The sequence below is a fragment of the Pinus tabuliformis genome, chromosome 4_2 (genome assembly GCF_031772625.1).
Source record: "Pinus tabuliformis cultivar Carrire ecotype Pingquan chromosome 4_2, CPIR1, whole genome shotgun sequence".
NCBI lineage: Eukaryota > Viridiplantae > Streptophyta > Pinopsida > Pinales > Pinaceae > Pinus > Pinus tabuliformis.
Genome location: NC_142304.1, coordinates 302,816,660 through 302,840,922, shown reverse-complemented (window position 1 = coordinate 302,840,922; position 24,263 = coordinate 302,816,660). Strand labels below are relative to the sequence as shown.

General features: G+C 39.5%; 1 protein-coding gene across 1 annotated transcript in view; it reads right to left on the bottom strand.

The window, feature by feature from the left end:
- The window catches only part of LOC149169188 (SMAD/FHA domain-containing protein), a 432,141-nt gene that overhangs the window by 244,901 nt on the left and 162,977 nt on the right, over nt 1-24,263 (bottom strand). Inside the window, 1 exon segment of the mRNA XM_089428601.1 lies at nt 17,508-17,556. Within this exon segment, the coding sequence (XP_089284727.1) occupies nt 17,508-17,556 (49 nt within the window).

Here is a 24,263-nt window from a genome sequence, read left to right as displayed (position 1 = left end):
TCTATCTTCGCTGACCTATAATAGTCATCCATTTGGCATCACGAAATTACAAAATCGAGAGGTTGTTATGTATGGGATGATTCTTCATGTAGAGTGAAGATAGTAAAAGGCTAGAATATCCTATTCGAGATCATCATTATACATACGCTATCCACGCAGTGATGTAAGCAGCAACTTCATGAATGCATGTGGATACACAGCAACAGCAACTCAATAAATATACATATGCACAACCCAAGTGGATACGCAGCTCAATGAATATATATATATACTCGCAGTCACTCAGGGGACATGCAGTCACTCAGGTAATATATATATATACACGCAATCAATATATACACGCACAGCTTTCACACTCAAGCAATAAAACAGATTACTGTAGATGACAGCTTGATTGTGTAGTTTGAGACTACATGGAAGATTTCAGATCTATAGCCTAGCTGCTTTGCTACGCTGCAAGCCATAGCAAGCATCTAAGGCTGATGACAGTATTATAGTGTTGCAACATGATGATGCACAGACAGCAAAGAAGATCTATGAATCTCCACAGCCATATTAAAGGAGTATATTACAATGAAAAGACCGGATCTGTCATTCTCAGCATACTTGTTGATTTGGGGTAGCAATGTGATGTATAATGAGAGCAGCATCATAGTCATTGAGTACACATCAGATAGGTGCAGATCCATGATGATTGAGAACAGCTCAATAATTTTTGGAAGCAGCACTACATAATGAATGGGCAGCATGATAGAATCATGAAGCAGCACAACACATGGGCAGCTTGATGTATGAGGTCATGGACAACATGATGTGTGGACAGCACAGTGATCATGAGCAGCATGATGATACAGCATGATGGTGCTACACAGTTAGGTGCAGCAAATGGACGAAATGCAAAACGATGATAGGTGAAGGAGTCACCTTGGAGGATCAGTTGAAGCAGAATGTCTTCAACTAATCTCAGTTATAGGAGATGATCTATCCTCAGATCTAGATAAGTCAAAATGTTGACTTCTGTTGTAAATGTACTATCTATCTCTCTTTCTCTGCTGAACTTTGAAGAGCATATAAGAAGAATTGATCAAGGGTTTCCCCACACATTGTGGGGTTTGTCCCTGGCTTGCGCCACATCTTGTGTCCTCTTGTCTTGATTTGTCTTCTGCGATTTATATTTATGTTCTATCTGTAGTTTACTTTATGCTGATGTGATTGCTAATATGGAAAAGAAATTAAATAAATTGCTCTAGCATAGAACATACATACCTAAAATTAATAGCTTGCCTATAAATACATGATGCCTCATCCTCATTTGGACATCAGTCTTCTTCACACATCTCTCTCTCCTCATATGATTGGGTACAGATTCTGAGCAGCTTCTCTCTCCACACGTGCAAAGGAAAGGACAGTAATTTTTTGTTTCAGTGTTGACAAGATTTGACCGAAAATTTCAGAGATTGTTTTTGGGCTGTGTTGACCAGGCATTGACCTGTTTTAGTGTGATTTTGGGTGGAGGAATTCTATCCTAGCAGGTTGCAGATCTAGACACAAGAACCGAGGCAATATGACCTCCTATTTGACCAATGTTGATTGTATTAGGGCTAGTCGCAAGGTTGACTTTTGTTGACCAGTTTTGACCAGTGTTTTAAAAGTCGGTCGGGCTGAACTGGTAACCGGTCAAACCGACCAGTTAGCTAGCCCACCAGGTCAAACCAGCAGAAAAACCCAGTCTGACCCTCCATTTCGCCAAAAAAGTGGACAAACCGGTCCTAACTGGCCGGTTTAGGACGGAACCGGCCAGGTTGTGGTCAAACCAGCGAGTTTTGTCCTAAACCGGTCGGTTTATTGCCAGGGCAACTATAAACCCCAAAAAATGCATTTTTACGAGTTTTGAAGCTGTTTTGAGGGAAATTTGGGGAGGTTTTCCTCCAAAAATAGTCCGTCCGAGAAAAACATGCCTACCCTCTCATTTTCTTGACACATATCAACCCTAACAATGTTGACAATTAATGGTAATGTTAAATTCTTAAAGTAAAAGTGACATTTCCTTTAATTTTCATTTTCATCTCTTTACTTAAATTTTTAACATTACCATGAAATGACTCAAGGATGTTTGAGAGTGGTTTCGACCTCATTGGATTTCATATGGAGAAACTAGAATTTTAGATTTCACTCAAAATTCAGTGAACCTGATGGTTTTCAGGATTTCATGGTTTGGGGGTTTGCAATGTTTCCATTTGATTCTATCATGCGTGAGGGCATAAGATTGGCATTTGATCAAGAGCATGAAGCCCTTTAAGAACCTTGATCATGGTGGCATTGATTGTTGAACTTTGTTGATGTTGGTGGTATTGATTGTTGAACTCCTCTACCATGGCCTTAACAAGAATGCACCCTTACTCAAAGGAAAACAATTGGTTAGGCATGCTAATCTTTTTCTACCACATTATAAGGTTGAGGAGATGAACCCTTCACTCAAACCAAAATCATTGGTTAGGCATGTTAAACTTTTCAATTTCTATCATGTTATAAGGTTGAGCAATCCAAGTCTGAAGACTCTGAGCTAGATGATGTTCATGCATCTCTTGTTGATCATGTTTATGTATTTCTAGTAGTGTTGAATCAATGTTGAGCTTCATGAGTGAACATGTTGATCAGTGATTTGTAGTTTTGATGTCTATTTTTGCTACTACTACTAAAGTTGTAGAGGAGTTTTAAGAGTCCTCAAACTCGGAGGCATATTATTTATGTAGCTCATGTTGATGATCTCTTGTCTAGTTGTGGTGATGAGTTTGATCATGATGACGAGTGACCATGTTGTTGATCACTGATATGTAGACTTGTAGTAGTTCAGTGACGCCATAGCTTAGAGCATTGTTTTCAAACTCTACAGGCCATTTAGAGCCTCATTGATTATGTATTTTGTTGCGGATATGTATTGCACTTTGTTGGACACAGATTGTCATTGATGTCAATATGGCAATGTTCAAGAGGAGGAGACAGAGCCATCAGAGGAGCAGATGGAGCCAAGAGGAGCAAGAGGAGCCACATAGGAACAGACCAAGCCATGTTGGAAATTTTTCTGACCGTACCCAGCTTTGACTTCCATCCGACGGCGAACAGTCTTCATACTAATCCAACGATCATCGCTCTCCCAAATAGAACGCATGTTACATCCCGATAGAAAGTGGTTTTATGAAAAGTACAGTTGACGCGTGACAAAATTTTATTGCATCGAGTGAGATTTACAGAATACCACTTTCACAGCAAAAGCGATCCGATGAGCTTGGTGGTTTTCTTCAGCTGTTTTGTAAAAATAAATGCGCAGGTGAAATTAATATTTCAACAAGCCAGAGGAGCCTATCGAGAGCATACACAGCATATCGGGAGCCATCGGAAGCAGAACTCATATAGATATATCCAGTTACGTTTATCAGGCTTGTAAAACCCATGAATGCATGCTTTAACGTTATCGGCGGTTAAAAACCATATAAACTATGCATATATGTGTTTAACACTATCGGGAGCCATCGAAGGAGAAAACCCATATTCATATGCCTTAACACTATCGGCGGCCAGAAATCATATAAACATGCACATAACAGCTATCGGGAGCTATTGGGAGCCATATATGCCATAAACTCATATATCGGAGGCCAAAACTCATAAAACTCATATATAGACAGGGCTATATACACTATCGGCGCAACAATGCCAAAGAAAGAACTATCGGGAGTACTGAGGAGTATATATATATATATATATATATAGATGCGATATAATAACACGGACCTGCGGCTCCATTGTAAACTGCCTTAATATCATATCGCATCCACAGTGATCGCAAGTCATAAGGGATGGCGCTATAATCTGCCGATTACGATAGAGGCATGGACCCGATGGACTTATTAAAAAGAGTATAATATATCGCATCCAGCATTTCGGAGCGGGTATCGGGAGTGGTAAAGGCCCTGCCTCCGATTGCGACAATATACGCGGACCTGATGGCATATCAAAGTTTGATTGAATAATATATCGCATCCGGTCCATCGCATCGGCCATCGGCCATTGGTGACTGCAGTTATGTTGCGATCGTCGAGAGCGATGAAAGGAACGGACCCAACGGGCATATAAAACAGGGTTCAATGCAATATCGCATCCACAAGTGGATTGGCCCATCGGCCATTGGCCCTTTGCGATCGCCAATTGCGATGAATGCTGCGGACCCGATACATTATAGATACGGGTGCTATGATTCTTGAAGTCCGCCCTTTAGCATTGTCGCCTGTTTTTTCATATATTTCCTGTGTAATTTGATATTTGACATGTGCGCCTCTGAGGCAAAAATGCATACGATAATGCTCCCGATAGTTCAGGAGACTGACTCTGGCGATAATGATTGCGATTGGGACGTGGCTGTCCGTTAAGCTATGACAACTTGGTGTATGCGGCCTCTCTTCCTTTTGTATGTGTCCTATGAATATTGGAACGTTCGATAGACAGATGAAACCAAAAGTGGGAAGCTAAAGAAGCAAACGATTAGACAGAGGAAGCTGAAGGAGGCGAGGAGGAAGCCAAAGAGCCAGTGAGAAAGAGGAAATGAATGGACAGAGGTGCAGGAATGTATAAAAACTGCAAAAACAGAGGATTGGTTGTTGTTGTGGTGAAAAAAAACTAGAGAAGAGGCAACAGAACCAGCGGAGGGTGCAGAGGCAACAGAAGCAGCAGAGACTGTAGAGGCAGCAGAAGCAGCAGAGGCAGAAGCAGCAGAGACTGTAGAGGCAGCAGAAGCAGCAGAGGCAGAAGCAGCAGAGACAGAAGCAGCAAAACCAGTTTATATCAAGGTTGGGTTGGAGCCCAAGAGGTTGGAGCCTCAGAACTGAACAGGATTGAAGTCCTTGGGAGTTGGTGCTCCTAAAGTCCAAGATTGGTGTCTTGGCAAAACAGAGTTGGTGCTCTAGAGGTTGGAGCCTCACTGAAGTCCAAGTTGGAGCTTGGCAACTATTCACAGTCAGATATACTTATATTGTATTTATTTCATTGTACTGTCTTGAGTCTTAATAAAAGCATTTATTCCCGCTGTCGATTTCTATGTTCTGTGTATACATATACATATCTATATACGCTTTTGACAATCACTAGAACAAAAAATAAGAAATACTGATTCACCCCCCCTCTCAGTATTTCCAACAATTGGTATCAGAGCCAGGTTCTTCATACTAGCCTAACAACTTGAAGAAGGATCCGCAGCCATGATGAGAAATCATGAATCATCAGGAAAACCTCCTCTGTTCGATGGCACTAACTTTGGTTTCTGGAAGAAAACGATGACTTATTACTTAATGTCCCTTGGCCTTGAAGTCTGAATCACTGATTCCGAGTTTACAAAAATCATGCACTGTACCTCTGCCAAAGAAATGTGGAAGAAGCTAGTTGGTTTGTACGATGGAGACTCAAAAGTAAAAAAGGCAAAGCTGCAAACTCACAGAAGACAATTTGAAAGTTTGAAGATGGAAGATGAAGAAGATATTGCAGCATACCTCCTTCGAGTAGCTGAAGTAGTAAATTCCCTGAAAGGATTGGACGAAAAGGTGGAAGAAAGTACCATTGTTCAAAAGGTATTAAGGTCTCTTCCAGACAGATTTGATTCCAAAATAAGTGCTATAGAAGAAGCAAAGGATTTAGATACCCTCAAAATGGATGAACTCCATGGAATTCTCACTGCCTATGAAATGAGGAAAGGTGGCCCTAGCTCCAAAGATGCAGCATTCAAGGCCTCAAAGTCAAAGGAAGTGAAAGAAAGGAATGACTGTAGTGATGAGTCAGATGTGGAATCCGAATTGGCTCAATATGTACGAAAGCTGAAGAGAGGATCTAAGCTTAAAGGCAAGTATCCTCTTATCTGTTTTAAATGTGGTAAAATAGGTCATTATGCAGCAAAATGTCCTCATAAACATGACAGTGATGATGAAGGAAATTCTAAAAGAATGGCACATAAAAAGAAAGGGTTCAATAAGAAAAACTTCTTCTCCAAGCAAGATGAGTCTGATGAGGATGAGTTTATGGTCATCAAAAGAAATCAGATGAGGAAAGTGATCATGATGAAAGCCAAGAAGCATTATTCATGGCACTCACAGATGATGATCACTCAGGACTGGAAGGAAATGTAGATGAACTGTTAATAAGTGCCATTGAAGAAAATGAGAAACTACGGAACAAAATCATTTCTATCAAAGTGGACAACGAGGAAATAAGAAGGAGAGAAGATCTCTTGGTAGCAAAGCTTAAAGAAAAAGAAGAGACTTGTGAGGAACGCGAGGCCGAATTAGTGTCTCTGAGAAAGGAGTTGGAGCAAATTAAAAAGGGTTGTAAAAGCTCTCAAATACTTGAGACTATTCTGAAAAATCAAAAACCTCAACATGACAAGTTTGGAATAGGTCTCAAAGGAGAATCCTCAAGCACTAAGAATAGTGTGAAAAGCTATGTCGATGCACTTTCCTGCAATCCAAAAGATGAAAAAGTATGTTATCAAGATTCAAAAGTGCATCCCAGATTCCAAGAATGAAGAAAGAATTACTCCAAAGAAGAATGTGGAGTCGAATCCTGGACACTACAGCAAATACAAACCTGTACTCCACCAAGGGCCCATCAAAAATCCAAAGAACGAGGGAGGAGTAATTCCCAGGAAGGAAATCGACTCAAACCGTGGTTGCTTCAAAACCATCTTTCTTGGACACTGCTTTCACTGTAAAAACTTCGGTCACCAAGCTAGACACTGTATGGCTCGCAGAAGTGAAAAGACAACGCAAAAGGACCGAGTAGTCAACTCATATGCCCCCAAAAGATAGGGACAAATCAAAACCTTCAATTCATTTGATCCCTTGACCAAATTTGATCTGATTTGCTCTTTTTGCTACAATAATGGACACTATGAACAAGACTGCCCACTCAAAGGAAGAAAGACGAGTAGCAAGAACTCCAGCATGGACAAATGCGGCCTAGCTCTATGTGCTCAAAATAATGGAAACCAGTGGTTTGTAGACAGTGGGTGCTCCAGACACATGACATGGGACAGAGGGAAGTTTGTCTCACTGAGCAAAAAGGAAGGGAATGTGTCTTTTGGAAGCGGATCTGGCAGAATTGCAGGAAAAGGAACAGTTACTCTGATAAAGGGAAAAGGAAAAGCTAAGGATGCTCTGCTGGTTGACGGACTCAAACACAACCTTCTGAGTGTCAGCCAAATCTGTGATCAAGGACATAAGGTTGTTTTCAGCACCAAAGTCTGCGAAATAAGGAACACTGCCTCAGGGAAACTTGTGGCAAAAAGGGTGAGAACACCAAACAATATTTACATTCTGAACAAGATTCAGGAAAATAAATGCTACTTGAGTAAGACAGATGAGAGTTGGCTGTGGCACAAGCGACTTGGACATACAAGCTTCGAAAATCTGATCAATATCAGCAAGATCAAAGCTGTACAAGATATCCCAAGGCTGTTCAAACCAAATCAAGCAGTGTGCGGTCCATGTCAACATGGAAAGCAGACCAGAACCAGCCACAAGACAAAGGAACACTGTACATCGAAGCCCTTGGAGATCATCCATGCTGATGTATGTGGGCCAACTAGAAATCAAGCACTCCAAGGAGAAAGGTACTTTGTGTTATTTGTTGTTGATTATACTAGAATGATGTGGATATATTTCATAAAGTATAAATCTGAAACTTTTTGAGTGTTTTAAGAATTTCAAAGCCCTTGTAGAAAATGGAAAAGACTCAAAAATTAAGTGCCTCAGAAGAGACAGAGGAGGAGAATTCACATCAAACGAGTTCAGTAAGTTCTGTAATATTCATGGAATTAAAAGGGAATTCTCGGCTGCCAGAACACCTTAGCAAAATGGGGTAGTTGAAAGACGAAACCGAACAGTCCAAGAGATGGCAAGAACCATGCTATTAGCAGCAGACTTACAGCCTAGATTCTAGAGAGAAGCAGTAGGGACAGTTGTCTATACACTGAATCGGACTCAATTGAGACCAAATTGTGATAAAACTCCTTATGAGCTATGGAAAGGAAGACCTGCTTCGGTGAAGTACTTCAAGATCTTTGGAAGCAAATGCTTCATAAAAATAAATGATGGCTCACCCGGAAAGTTTCATTCTCGGGTTGATGAAGGGATATTTCTTGGATTCTCTACACGGAGCAAGGCTTACAAGTGCTACAATTATCGACTGAAAAAAATAGTGGAAAGCATTGATGTAAAGATTGATGAAGATCTTCTAGAAAAGGAAATTGAAGAACATGAAGATGACTTTCTCATTGAAGAAGAAGAACCTACAAAAGAAGAAATAGATGAGAAAGAAGAAGAAGAAGAAGAAGAGGAAAGAGAACCACCTAATACCCCTTCAAAGTTGAAATATGTCCAAAAACATCATCCAGAAGAGCAGATCATTGGCGATAAAGATGAAGGTGTGCAAACCCGAAGAAGAATATCAGTCACACCCAAGAGAAAATTCATTGCCCTCCTATCTATGATAGAACCAGAAACATTTGCAGAAGCAAGTAAGGATCCTCATTGGGTAAAAGCAATGGAAGAAGAAATGTCCCAAATTGAGAAGAACAAGACATGGGAGTTGGTACCTCGTCCAAAGGACAAAAACATAACAGGAACCAAATGGGTGTTCAAAAATAGAATAAATGAGGAAGGACAGGTTATCAGAAACAAGGCAAGACTTGTCTGCAAAGGCTATTCACAAATTGAAGGAGTTGAATTTGAAGAGACATTTGCACCAGTGGCCCGTATGGAAGCTATCAGGATGTTCTTAGCATTTGCTTGCTCAAAAGGATTCAAAATCTATCAAATGGACGTGAAATCAGCATTTCTAAATGGGGAACTCAAGGAGGAAGTCTACATGGAGCAGCCAGAAGGTTTTGATCTAACAGCAGGAAAGGACTTAGTCTGTAAATTGAAAAAGGCTTTATATGGGTTAAAACAAGCTCCTAGAGCTTGGTATGCAAGACTGGATAACTATCTCCAACACCAAGGCTTCAAAAAGGGAGTGGTTGGAGGCAATCTATACATAAAGACAGATCAAGGTAAGTTACTAGTTGCTCTTGTTTATGTCGATGATCTGATTTTTGCTAGTAATAATGATGAAATGAGCCATGAATTCTCTCAAAGCTTGGCAAAAGAGTTTGAGATGTCAATGATAGGAGAGCTGTCCCACTTCCTTGGACTTCAAATATCTCAAACCAGAACAGGATTGTGTATATCTCAAGCCAAATATCTAAAAGACATGCTCAAAAAATATGGAATGGAGGACTGTGCACCCGTGAGTACACCTATGACCACAAACTGCAAACTGAGCAAAGATGATGACTCCCCTCTAGTAGATGCAACTCATTACAGGTCAATGATTGGAGACCTTCTATACTTAACAGCTACACGACCAGACATAATGCAAGTAGTACGAATGGTGGGAAGATTTCAATCTGCGCCCAAACAATCTCATTTATTCGCTGTAAAAAGAATTCTCAGATATTTGAAGGGAACTTCTGATTTTGGTCTTTGGTACCCAAAGGACTCAACACTAACGGTAACTGCATACACCGATGCTGAATGGGCTGGAAGCATAGATGATCGGAAAAGTACTAGTGGAAATGCATTCTTCCTAGGAGACTGTTTAGTATCCTGGCTCAGCAAAAAACAGTCATCCATATCATTATCCACAGTCGAAGCCGAGTATATTGCCGCAGCAGACTGTTGCTCTCAGATACTATGGATGAAGGAAGCTCTAAAAGATCTCGACATATGTACAGATCAACCGATTATCGTCTATTGTGACAACACCAGCGCTATCAGTCTCAGCAAAAATCCAGTGATGCACTCGAGAACCAAACACATACCAATCAAGTATCATTTCCTCCGTGAGCAAGTAGCTGAACAAAACATCGCTCTGGAATATATCAGTACTAAGGAGCAGATAGCTGATATTTTCACAAAACCTCTTCCTCGGGAAGCATTCGAACATCTGCGTCAAAAGATGGGGGTTATTTCGTTATCATCACTCAAGTTCATTCATAAAGACGCAGCAGGACAGGGGGAGCAGTTTGACAGGGGGAGTTCGTATGCATTCCTTTGCCATTGATGTCAAAGCGGGAGAGAGCAGAAGAATATTGCCATCAATAACAAAGGGGGAGATTGTTGGACACAGATTGTCATTGATGTCAATATGGCAATATTCAAGAGGAGGAGACAGAGCCATCAGAGGAGCAGACGGAGCCAAGAGGAGCAAGAGGAGCCACATAGGAACAGACCAAGCCATGTTGGAAATTTTTCTGACCGTACCCAGCTTTGACTTCGATCCGACGGCGAACAGTCTTCATACTAATCCAACGATCATCGCTCGCCCAAACAGAACGAATGTTACATCCCGATAGAAAGTGGTTTTGTGAAAAGTACAGTTGACGTGTGGAAAAATTTTATTGCATCGGGTGAGATTTACGGAATACCACTTTCACAGCAAAAGCGGTCCGATGAGCTTGGTGGTTTTCTTCAGCTGTTTTGTAAAAATAAATGCGCAGGTGAAATTAATATTTCAACAAGCCAGAGGAGCCTATCGGGAGCCTATCAGGAGCATACACAGCATATCGGGAGCCATCGGAAGCAGAACTCATATAGATATATCCAGTTATGTTTATCGGGCTTGTAAAACCCATGAATGCATGCTTTAACGTTATCGGCGGTTAAAAACCATATAAACTATGCATATATGTGTTTAACACTATCGAGAGCCATTGGAGGAGAAAACCCATATTCATATGCCTTAACACTATCGGCGGCCAGAAATCATATAAACATGCACATAACAGCTATCGGGAGCTATTGGGAGCCATATATGCCATAAACTCATATATCGGAGGCCAAAACTCATATATAGACAGGGCTTTATACACTATCGGCGCAACAATGCCAAAGAAAGAACTATCGGGAGTACTGAGGATATATATATATATATATATATATATATATAATAACACGGACCTGCGGCTCCATTGTAAACTGCCTTAATATCATATCGCATCCGCAGTGATCGCAAGTCATAAGGGATGGCGCTATAATCTGCCGATTGCGATAGAGGCATGGACCCGATGGACTTATTAAAAACAGTCTATAATATATCGCATCCGGCATTTCGGAGCGGGTATCGAGAGTGGTAAAGGCCCTGCCTCCGATTGCGACAATATACACGGACCCGATGGCATATCAAAGTTTGATTGAATAATATATCGCATCCGATCCATCGCATCGGCCATCGGCCATTGGTGACTATAGTTATGTTGCGATCGCCGATAGCGATGAAAGGAACGGACCCAACGGGCATATAAAACAGGGTTCAATGCAATATCGCATCCACAAGTGGATTGGCCCATCGGCCCTTTGCGATCGCCAATTGCGATGAATGCTGCGGACCCGATACATTATAGATACGGGTGCTATGATTCTTGAAGTCCGCCCTTTAGCATTTTCGCCTGTTTTTTCATATATTTCCTGTGTAATTTGATATTTGGCCTGCGCGCCTCTGAGGCAAAAATGCATACGATAATTCTCCCGATAGTTCAGGAGACTGACTCTGGCGATAATGATTGCAATTGGGATGTGGCTGTCCGTTAAGTTATGACAACTTGGTGTATGCGGCCTCTCTTCCTTTTGTACGTGTCCTGTGAATATTGGAACGTTCGATAGACAGATGAAACCGAAAGTGGGAAGCTGAAGAAGCAAACGATTAGACAGAGGAAGCTGAAGGAGGCGAGGAGGAAGCCAAAGAGCCAGTGAGAAAGAGGAAATGAATGGACAGAGGCGCAGGAATGTATAAAAACTGCAAAAACAGAGGATTGGTTGTTGTTGTGGTGAAAAAAAAAACCAGAGAAGAGGCAACAGAACCAGCGGAGGGTGCAGAGGCAACAGAAGTAGCAGAGACTGTAGAGGCAGCAGAAGCAGCAGAGGCAGAAGCAGCAGAACCAGTTTATATCAAGGTTGGGTTGGAGCCCAAGAGGTTGGAGCCTCAGAACTGAACAGGATTGAAGTCCTTGGGAGTTGGTGCTCCTAAAGTCCAAGATTGGTGTCTTGGCAAAACAGAGTTGGTGCTCTGGAGGTTGGAGCCTCACTGAAGTCCAAGTTGGAGCTTGGAAACTATTCATAGTCAGATATACTTATATTGTATTTATTTCATTGCACTGTCTTGAGTCTTAATAAAAGCATTTATTCCCGTTGTCGATTTCTGTGTTCTGTGTATACATATACATATCTATATATGCTTTTGACAATCACTAGAACAAAAAATAAGAAATACTGATTCACCCCCCCTCTCAGTATTTCCAACACACTTGATACCATTTTGATATATTCACCTTTACATGGTATATAGATGAGCAAACCTTGCATATTTTGTTTCCATTGGCTTGGAATCATGGTTTTAAATCTTAAAAATAGTTTTTTCATTAAAAATTAATTATTTAATGTATTTTTTTTAAACTGGTTCATTTAGACCAGACCAGTCCCGATTCGAGCAGTTCCGGTTTGAAACCCCGTTCATTAGGTGGACCGGTCCAGTTACCGGTTCCGGTTTTTAAAACATTGGTTTTGACTAAACATTTTCGAACTGTTTTGGGCTTATTAGACTTGTTGTTGGAGGCCGAAGTTGACTAGGTTTGACCGAGATGAATTTAAGAAGAAATATACCCTGTTGACCAGCGTTGACTTTTCTGGTTAGGGCTCTTTTGTTGTTGTTATAAATTATCAGAATTTATAAATTGTACTATCTCTCTCTGTTGAACTATTGAAGACTAAAAGAAGATTTGATCAAGGGTTTCCCCACATTGGGGTTTGTCCCTGGCTGGTGCCACATCTTGTGTCCTCTTATCTTGTCTTGTCTTCTATTGTTTATGTTTATGTTCTATCAGCATTTTACTTACATGTTTATGTGATTGCTAAACTAAAATTGATATTGGGCTCATAAAGAAATTGGAGTAAAATTGCTCTAAAGAATAGAACATACCATTGTTCCCTAAAATTAACATGGTATTAGAGTAGAGGTGAAGACAATGCCCAAGCAAGAGTGAAAGAGCAATCACCAAAGACAGTTGGACAAGGACAAAAGACTCAATGGGTTCCTCTTCCTACTTCCCGGTTGAAGACAAGCTCCATGATAAATCTGAGTATCATGGATGGAAGATGTCTCTTGATTTAACCTTGGAAGAGAAGGAAGTGATGGATTACGTGCAGGGTAAAATCCCTAAGCCTCCTTCAAATGCACTGGTTGCTGCAAAGACCAAATACAATAAGGCTAAAGTCAAAGCGAAGAAGATTATCAGGGATTCCATTGACAAACATCAGGTAACCTATATCTCCAAATTGAAGACCTCCAAGGAGATATACGACAGGTTGGTCGACATGTTCGACATGTTCAAGGTTAGTAATGCTAATCAAATTCTCTTTCTCAAGAATAAGTTGAAGGATATTAAGAAGGGCAAGGACGAAGACATTCAATCCTATTTCTTGAGGATTACTGTAATATTCCTAACCCAGAATATTCCTCAAACCCCAGCAAAAACTCCAACCAAATATATGCAAATGATATAATAACCTAGAAGTGATAAAATAACAGTGGATCAACATATAATAATGTAAACCGGAAATATCAAGGATCCTGCCCATCTAGAGTTCTTTCGAACTACAGTTCCATGTCACCCCACCTCTGGGCAATCATGGCAAATTCCTCCTCCTCGATCTGTGCGGATGCAACCTTCAGATCATGCTTCTCGTCCTTGTCCTTCTTTTTGAGAGGACATTGTGTAGTGTAGTGACCAAGTTCACCACACCAGAAGCACTTGATCTTCGAAACATCTTTCTTCTTCCTTCGCTGCTCATGTTGCCCCTTAGATGCAAGGGTTGCGTTCTCATCCTCCTTTTTCTTCGTCCCACTACTGTCACTGTTACTATCAAGTTTTCACTTGACTAAGTCTCTCCTCAACTCTTCCTGCTGAAGAGCGGTCCACGTCCCTTCCTAATTTGGCAATCTCTCTCTGCCCAGGATGCTCTGGACAAACACTTGCCATTCTTCTGAGGCTGAATTTAGGGCCAACCTCACCATCTTGGTAGGTTGAGGTGTTGACCCCACAGCTGCCAACGAGTCTTGGATCTCCTGAAGCTTTGTTAAGAACGAATCAATGTGTTCCCCCTTCTTCATCTGTGTGGATCTCATTTTTTGCTCCAAGTACACCTTTCGCTGCTCGGAAGATTCTTCGTATAGTGTGGCCAATGCTTCCCACATCTATCGGGTTGTATCCTTGTCGGCAATGTGACACATTATGTGATCCTTCACCCCATCGAGGATCAATCGTTTGGCCTTTGCCATCTCAACCTTGTACTTCTTGAGCAGATCTGAATCTGCGAGTACAACTGCCACACTGTCAATGTAGGTTTTGAGATCGTGCTCATCCAGAAGGAATGAGATCCTTGCCTTCCAGATCACATAGTTGGATGCACCCTCCAACCGATCCTGATCTCGCAACCCATTAGCTGCTATCTCTGCCAATGAACTATCGAACTACCTCCTCTCTCCTCTATGTAGCACCAGGCTAGACCACACACTCATTGTTGGAGTTACTAGATCAGCTCCTCTTTGTTGTTGTTCAATGAGAAATCGGAATTCTTGGTTGGAAGTCCTCTAAGGAAGAATTCCTTCAACAGTGTCTCTCTCTCTCTCACTGACGTTATTCTGTCAGCAATTGCTGCAAAATATCTGCGTCCTAGCTGAAGATCTACTCTACAAGGAAAAATGCGTTGCTCCCTTTTGCCTTCGGAAAGCTTCGATCTGAAGATCGAATTTCTTTGTCGACTCACTCAAAGAAATTGATTTCTCCTCAAAACTTCGACCTTCTGGCCCAAGGACTGCGCTGCCTGTTGGGGTTTCGAACTGTTGCCTCTGCAGTAATTTCAAACTCCTCTTCCTTTCTGCTTCTAGGCTCTTCTGCTCATGATTTGTGCTCTGATGCCATTGTGAAAAATCGGTTACCCAATTCCTATTGTAGCAACTGATGTTAATTCTTCTAATTGTTAATTCGATTAACCAATTTACTTGTTGTGTGCTACTGCAAATATCGAATTAAATACACTGCAGCCTACACAAAATACTGCGGAAACTAAATACAGCACAGGAGAGAAATAAACATCACACACATTTACACAGTTATTTTGGGAGAAATGTCCCCCGAAAAACCCAATGCGGGAAAATCGATGCACCAATTGAGGGTTTGTATTATTAAGCAGTAGTTTTTTCTGAATACAATCTTTGGATGCCTTGTTGCCTATCCAATACAGAGAATATCACTAACAAAGAGATGAGTGAGATATACCTCGCACTATCACTGGAGATCCTGACTCATCCAGCCACGAAATGGATAGCCCCTAGCTATCTTTGCATAGGCCCTGCATCGCAGCTTCTAAGGATTGCATCACTCCTACTAATTGATTTGCTTCTGGACTTCGATTTCTACCCTCCCAGTCTCACACCTCGGCTCTCGGCTCCAAAACTTGACCTCTCCAGCAAAATACAGATCTCCTCACAAACTCTGCGTTGTTACTGCATCAGCCTATGCTACCCAACGTAACCTCTACGCTACCTCTTCCGAATCTCCCTCTGCCTCCTCTGCAATGTATTCCTGGATCAAGAAATTCTCCAACTAGAACTATCCTTGCCCCTCACTGCAAGAAATCACTTTGAATCTCTCTCTGGCCACTGTTGCGCTGCTCTCTTCAAAAATTCGATCTCTAATCTCTCACTCGATGTGTTTTCCAAATGCCCATCAAGCCTCCTCTTATAATCCTTCTGTTGAGAACCAACGGCCCTGATTAGATTTTAATCAATGGCTCAGATCATTTTGGCTTGATCCTTGTATTCATTTAGAAGTTACACTCACAGTTAGATTAATACCCATTAAAAATAATTAATTATCTTAATAAAACTAATTTCGGGTGGAATTTCCCAAAACGATTTATGGGTATTGTGGAATACATGTGTCCAAGCCTCCCTACAAATTTTGAGCTTTAGAGCACATCCGATGCTACCAGATATCTGAAGATATCTGAATATCTAGTGTTATGGAAAATATTTGATGCTACGGCAAATATTTCAATTAAATAAACTGCAGCCTACCAAGTTCTGCGCTTACTTTCCAAGTCTCTCTCTCACAATCTTCTTCAAGTCTCTCCAACTCTTTCTCAAGTTCAAATTCTTCTTTCACAATGCACAAGTAGTAGTCAAGTGAGAAGACATGAGACACATATATATGAGGAGAAACGAATTCTTGTGATAAAGGAGAAGCAAATATGCATGCCTTGAAGAAGAGTAACATATGCCATTTAGGGGAGCGTAACTCATGCCATTAAGGAGAGAACAGCATGCCTTAGTAATTTATGCAATTAAGGAGAGGTACGTGTGCCTTAGATAAGGAGAGTGTAACATATGCATTAAAGAGAGCGTAAGAGGAATCTTTTATGACATGCCTTTAATGAGTGTAAGAGGAATATGCCATGTCTTTAATGAGTGCGTAAGAGAGAGTGTAATGTATCATTAAGAGAGAGAGAGAGTTACGTAGTGCCATGTGATTCATCAAGGAGAGAGGTGCAAAGTAATTGAGGTGATGAAGGTAAGGCGACTTGTAATTCCTTTCAATAATAATATCATGGTATCATAAAGGATAATAATAATAATATTGATGATTAAGTCGAGATTGAACTATTAGGATTGATTAATGATAAGTTAAATGATTTTCCTTCAACTATACTTGATTACCAATTGATGTGTGGTGGTTTACTATTTTTAGAAAGTCATACTTCAAATACTAGATGTAAATTTCTATTTTTAGAAAGTCACTCCAGAATTGTCAGAAATGAGATTTTTTTTAAGGAAATTCATCCCTCAGCTGCCAATTTTCAACAAACCCTCATTGATATGTTGCACCAACCACCAATCAATGTAAAAACTAAAATATTGTTACATGTATGAGACTACACATTTACATGGTAGACTATGACAATATTTCATATTACTTAGGGAACTTTGCAGTGTTAAAAGTAGAGAATACTACAATACATATGTTATCGATAAGGCTTAGATAGTTGTCATAGCCTATCTTTAGAAGGACATAACAAGTTATAGGACATTTTATGTTCTTTCTATCAAAATGTTTTATAGAAGATTTTTGTTAATCAACACAAAAAGCCTATGTACAAAACCCGAAGATGCTAAAAACAAACAAGAAATTAGTCTAATCAAGATATGAAGTAAAACTTCAAAAAAATGCTCAAACGATTGCAAATGACTATAGAATTACTACTTTATTATTTACCTCTTTATTCGTAACAAGTTTATCTATTATAGACAATTTTACCATGGATGGTTCCATTCTACTATGGTTCACAAACCACAAATAACTTAAGAAAGCATACCGGTAGCATCAGTTCTGTAGGACCTTGCAAAACATATAGACGCGAGGAACTGTTTCAAACCAACATAACCATTATAACATTAAAAATGTGTTACACTTCACTTGAGAAATTGTTAATCAACTTTAAAATCAAAATCCTTGTAATGGGAAAAACAAAATATTCATAATTTATTTATGTTAAAGATCCAATAAAATCTACAATCTACATGTTTTTATGACTAATTTCACCAACTAATAAATTGTAAATCAAATGCATGACTTTATACACTGTATTTAGAGTGCCTAATGCACCATGTCGTTGTTCACTAAACACTATGACCATACAACTTCCTTGATATGTGACTAATAGCCATAAAACATATTCATGCAATTCTTTCAAGAAAATGCTATTAAACACAATTTTTCCTTAGGTATGTTTATTCTTCAATTCACAAAAACCTTTTCATTTAACGACACGTCATTATCAAAAGGCTAATCCCTATTGTAAGAGGAAGAGAAGTTACACATGAAAATGCCGCAAAATATAAAAGCGCCTTCATTATACCAACCGCTATAGCACAAAACCACTTCTAAAGACATAAAAAGCAGAAGGATGATGGGTAATATAGTAAGTACAAGGAGAACAAGGCAACATCCTAAATAGAGGTGAATACTAAGATGCTTCAACCACAATTTAAGTAATCTGTCAAAAGATGTATATACAAACATAACTCTCTCTCTCTCTCTCTCTCTCTCTCTCTCTCTCTCTCGCTACATGTATGTGAGTGTGTGAATGCATGCACATGCACCTAAGGATTAATGTACTTGGTATTCAAATGAGGTATAGAATGGGGGACAATAAAACTCAATCAACAAGATACAATGGGCATCATGGAAAAGAAGGCATATTATGTGATTCCAGAAACAAAGAACACAAATTTTGGATACTTTGATACCAACCTCCAAAATGATACTAAATTCAAATTTGCCTTAGAAAGGTTGGGGAAAAGAACTGTGATCGTCTACCTTCCTAGATAAATGTCATTAGATAAAGACATTATAAATAGTATTATTGGAATAGGGATCCAAAAGATGGAAGGCAATTACTTCTTTGGCATTTGAGTATGAGTAGATTTGTGTGGATCTTAGTTTTGAAGAGGCGGGATGGGGTGTCTTGCTTAATGAAACTTTGATGATTACAGAAACTATACCTTATGCACAATCCTAGAGAGATGATTTCTCACTTAAATGCACTTCTTAGCACAACTAGTTCCTTTGGATTGAATTTGAAAACCTAATGAAAAAAATGGGGTACATGTATAGAAATAAATAATGAAGTTGTTCAGAAGACTACTGGTGAGCAATAGGACACTTGAGCATGTGATAAAGTTGGTCTAGTGAATAACCTTCCCACTAAGACTCATCATTCAAATGCATTTACTTTAGACACTTGAGTATGTGATAAAATTGGTCTAGTGAAAAACCCTCCTATTAACACCCATCATTCAACTTCATTTACCTCATCATATCCATGTCTAAAAGGTATCCATCTTAATTTACACAATGGCTTTTCAATGTGTCTTCCTTAATCACCTCATTGAAGGTTGTCTTTTAGAGAGATGATAATGTAATAAAATGTAATTTTTATCTTTGACATATTTATTATATCCATTATTATTATTTTATTTTTGGTCAAAGCATTTTCTTCATGCTTATAGAGTCAAAAGAATTTATTATGAGTCCAAAAGAAATGTATTTGAGTCAAGTCTCATTTGGACATTTTGTAAGAAAAGAAAAAGAATTTTTATTTTGAGTCAGAGACAAACAAAGACCAAGTTGGCCTATGTGGCACCTATTCAACCCTCGTGGACAACGATATATAAGAGTCAGCTCGATTCATTCACTAAGTCATCACATCTATCATTGATTTTTGTGCCTAATCAAGAAAAAAGAGTCGAAGTCAAAGGCGAGAGATAGAAGTCAAAGGAAAGATAAAATTCGGGTTTTCTGCCTTGTTTCTACTCACACGTGAGAAGATTTTGTGACAACTTTGTGAAAATTACAGGGCCAAAATTCGGCCTCCACTACAGGTTCAAAAATTTTCTGTGATTTGACCAAATTTTAGAGGATCTGACAAGCGTTGACTTGCATTGACTTTGACTTGATTAGAGGAGACTTGAAGGAGGGTTGACTTGGGATCTTTGTGGAAGTTTTGGTCTTGGTCTTGGGTCTTGGATATCTCATTTTGATTTGACTCTATAAGGAAGGATAGTTGGGTTTCCCCCTTGTGGGGTTTTACCCTAACCTGGAGCTTAATTTATGGTGTTCTTTGTCTCTTTAAGATGATTATGCTTTGAACATTTGTATAATTGCTTGATGAAGAGAACATAAAAGTAATAAGAAGCCAAATAATATTCACAAGTAATTATCAAGTTAAGAGAAATCAACCATCATCTTCATTACACTTGGCTTCTCAACAGGTCGAAGTGGGAGAAGTGAGAATGAGGCAAATTGTAGACACCAATCCCAAGGAAAGGTTGCAAGACAAGAGGAAGAGTTGTTTCTAGTGATGTGAAAAAAGGCAGACGATCTTCATTAGAACAACAATAGGGGCACAATCCAAACAAATGACTAAACCAAAATTATAACAAAAAATGTTACTAATGTCACATCTTCCTCTGAAGACAATCGTATGTCAAATATAGTGAAAACAATTAATAACTTTGCAATCCTCAAGTGAGGACTTTATATATAGTCACCATGAAATTCACACTAATGTCTTGAAAAGGTCAAGACACCTTTAGACATGGAACACAAGAACTTACGTGGAAAGCACTCAAGGCAATCAAATAAAAGTCACTAGATCTGAATTTAGATCATTAATGCAAAGATGTCAGCAAGGTGAATTTAGGCGTACAACTAATGATGCAAGAGAAGGGGTGGTATGTGGGCTTGGATGGTATCTTTGATTACATAAGGTGAAAAAGAACCACTTGCTTGATGCTAGTAACAATTTTGGTTGCCAAAACAACTTCATGTAAAAATCAGATAATGTTATTGGACAAATTCAATTGTAGTAGTTGAATACCCATTCTTTACCAACCACTAGGTACATTTTTGAAGGAAAATCCATCCTAGTCCAGCAAGATGATGATAGAGATTAAAACAAATAAAAAAACATTACAACCTCTTAACAGAAAAAGTTGGTCACATTATAAGATTGTTCTATAGTTATCAAGAGTTAACTTGAAATAGACACATTTGAAAGGCGGAAGGTGTACACTTACTCAAATCGCAAAAAGGGATTATATAGTATTTAGCCCAAGTTCATTTTTTACGGAACAATCCTATTTTCTCCTTCCACAAGCAACACAAAGGGTTTGTCATAGTGGAAGACTCAGTAATATGCGCATACCAATTTCCTATAGACTAGACACAATGGCTACTAGATGGAGTTTGGAGGCTCCAATAAATCTTCCTTACAAGTTGAATTATCCACATTCAGAATCAGAATATCATCTACCTGTTATGTCAAGAATCGTGAATCATGTTTCTTGCCCATAGAGGTGGCGTAGGTTGATATTTATGGAGGTGAGTTGTTGTATTGAGGACAACAAAATTTGTCCATGATTTCAGGGGAAAGATACCTTGGAGTTGAAAATCAAAGAGTGTCATGTTAAGATAAACCATGCCAAGCTTAAGACGAACTAGAGGATGATCTTTTTTATCCAAAATTATAACATCTCCCTTAACGTTTTGAAGAGCCAAAGGATCTATAAATAGGGCTAAGATGAATTGGGATAAATATGGAAAGAATGTCACAAAGATGTACTTCTATTACTTAAAGTGAAAATAGGCCTTCGAAGGGATTTTACTAATTAAAGAAAAACTATGAAACGTGGACAAAACTGAAGTCAAGATAAAAGACATTTTCCATGATAACATCCAAAGGATGTGTACCTATGGAGGATTTGATGCTAATAGAAAGGAGGCGAAGGAAGTTATTAGGTGGGTTGTTCCTTCTAAAGTACCAAAGTTTGAGTACTTGTGTCTATCATAACCCTTAAATACCAATACGTTAAATAAGGCTTTTTAACGCATGGAAGATAGTAAACTCTAGGTACAAAAAGCTCCCTTTGACTTCTATACAAATTCAAGAATTGAAATTGTTAATGATCTACTAATTATGTGGCAAGAAGGTTTTGGAGATGGATCATATAGGGAGAGCATGTGAATGTAGGCCTAATTTATCATAAATCCATGGGGAGAAAAGGAGACATAATGAGAGGATGGATACCAATTACCTTGTTTAATGCCTTTTGTTACACCTCATATTGTAAGAGGCTCCACATTGATGAAGATTTGTTGTTGGTACCTTGGAGTTTTGGACTAGCTTGGGGGGATTCATCTTAATGGAGTCCCTTATCCTCATTGGCATTGGATAATTAAAGGAGGTCTTTAGTTGGGGGAGTCTCACTCTCCTTGGTCAGAAGATTGTGCTTAATGATTCGGGGTCCTCCTGCATGTGCTTGCCTTGTTGATCACTCCTTAGTTACATATTCACTAGTATCTTGGAGCACGCTATCTCATAATGGTATGATTTTTGGTGTACGTGTTTCTCTTGGATGTTCTACATCTTGTTCTTGGATGATGGACCTAGTGCCCCAAGGGGTTAGAAGATGATATTAGAAAATTAACGTGTCATGACATCATAGCAAATTCCTAGTGACTTTTGCATTATGTTGGTGTGATGATGTTGGATTTTCACTAGGAGGGGTGTTCTACATGATCCTCCTATGTTGATGTATGGTGGGGACATACTTGATTGGATGTATTAACATTTCTATTGTCCCCTTCTCTTATGATGTTGATGTGGTTAGATGGATGTGTTGTGGTTGTGCGCTTCTATTAAAATTGGCAACCAGGGCAAAACTTCATGTGGGTCATCTTATTCATGGCTAATAATATTTTTATTAGATTCCTCTCGTCGAGAGGTGTAGGATTGATATAAAGATCATCCAATTCCGATAAGTATTCATGGAGATATGAATTTATTTTGATTATGGAATTATTATCAAGCCGACCTACAACTCATGTAGGCTCAGAAGCCCAACAATCGCATCTATTCACCCACCAACATTGTGTATAAATATAAGAGGACTTTTCCTCATTTAGACTCACTCATCTCATCACATCTCTCTCTCTCTCTACTGCGCAGATATGAGTCTCTTCTCTACTGCGCTGAAATGGGTCTCTCTCTCTCACACGTGTGAAGCCTGAAGCTGTTGAATTTGAAGCTGCAACTGCAGAAGTAAAGATTGACTTGCGTGGCCTAGAAGATCTCCTCTTTGGAACTGCCTTGTAGGTTCATCTGAACCTCCTTTGAAACCCGCAACTTTTGGTGGTGGAATGAAGTCAATCCGACGAACGGTTTGCAAGATATCGACTGCCCTAGTTTGAAGCCGGAAACTGCCGAAACTGAAGCTGCAACTGCAGAAGTAAAGATTGACTTGTGTGGCCTAGAATATCTCCTCTTTGGAACTGCGCTGTAGGTTCATCTGAACCTCCTTTGAAAGCCGCAACTTTTGGTGGTGGAATGAAGTCAATCCGACGAACGGTTTGCAAGATATCGACTGCCCTAGTTTGAAGCCAGAAACTGTTGAAACTGAAGCTGCAACTGCAGAAGTAAAGATTGAATTGCGTGGCCTAGAATATCTCCTCTTTGGAACTGCGTTGTAAGTTCATCTGAACCTCCTCTGGAAGCCGAAACTTTTGGTGGTGGAATGAAGTCAATCCGACTGTCGGTTTGTGAGATATGGTCTGCCCTAGTTTGATAATGAAGCCGCTAATGCTGATGCTACTAATCTAGGGTTTGCTACTGCTGATATGAATCAGATTTATTGTACTATTTCTCTCTGCTGAATTATTGAAGATAAAAGAAGATTTGATCAAAGGGTTTCCCCATACATTGTGGGGTTTGTCCCTGGCTAGCCACCACATCTTGTGTCTCTTGTCTTGGCTTGTTTTCTGTCGATCGTTTAATGTTCTATCTGCACTTTACTTTATGTACATGTGATTGCTAATCGGTGGAATATAATAAGAAAAAGAAGTAAACTGTTATAAGCATAGAACATACCATAACTTAACATGGTATCAGAGCTGAGGTGAAGACAAAGCCCGAGCAAGAGCAAGAGCAATCATTGAAGAGAAGATTGGCAAGGCTATCCTAAAAGAACTATGGGGTCCTCAACACTCTTTCCTGCCGAAGACAAGCTCCGTGAGAAAGCTGACTATCACGGATGAAAGATGTCTATCGATCTAACCCTTGAAGATCAAGGAGTATTGGACCATGTAAGAGGCAATATTGTTGAGCCTTCATCAAATGCATCTGCTGCTGCCTGGAACAAATGGAAAAATGGAGAAGTCAAAACAAAGAAGATCATTCGGGACCCTATCGACAAGCGCTTGGTGGCCTACATCTCTGATCTAGACACCTCCAAGGAAATCTACGACAGACTGGTGAGTTTATTTAAAGTTAATGATGCAAATCAAGTTTTGTTTCTTAGAAATAAGCTGAGGGAAATCAAGAAGGGTAAAGATGAAAGTATGCAAGCATACTTCTTAAGAATCACCGAGATCAAGAACGATCTCCTATCTATTGGGGAAACTATTACTGACAAAGAAATGGCACTCACAACTCTTGAAGGATTACCATCTGAATGGTATGTGTTTAGGACTACTCTTCTGAACTATAATGTAATTCCTGGTTTCGAGGAAT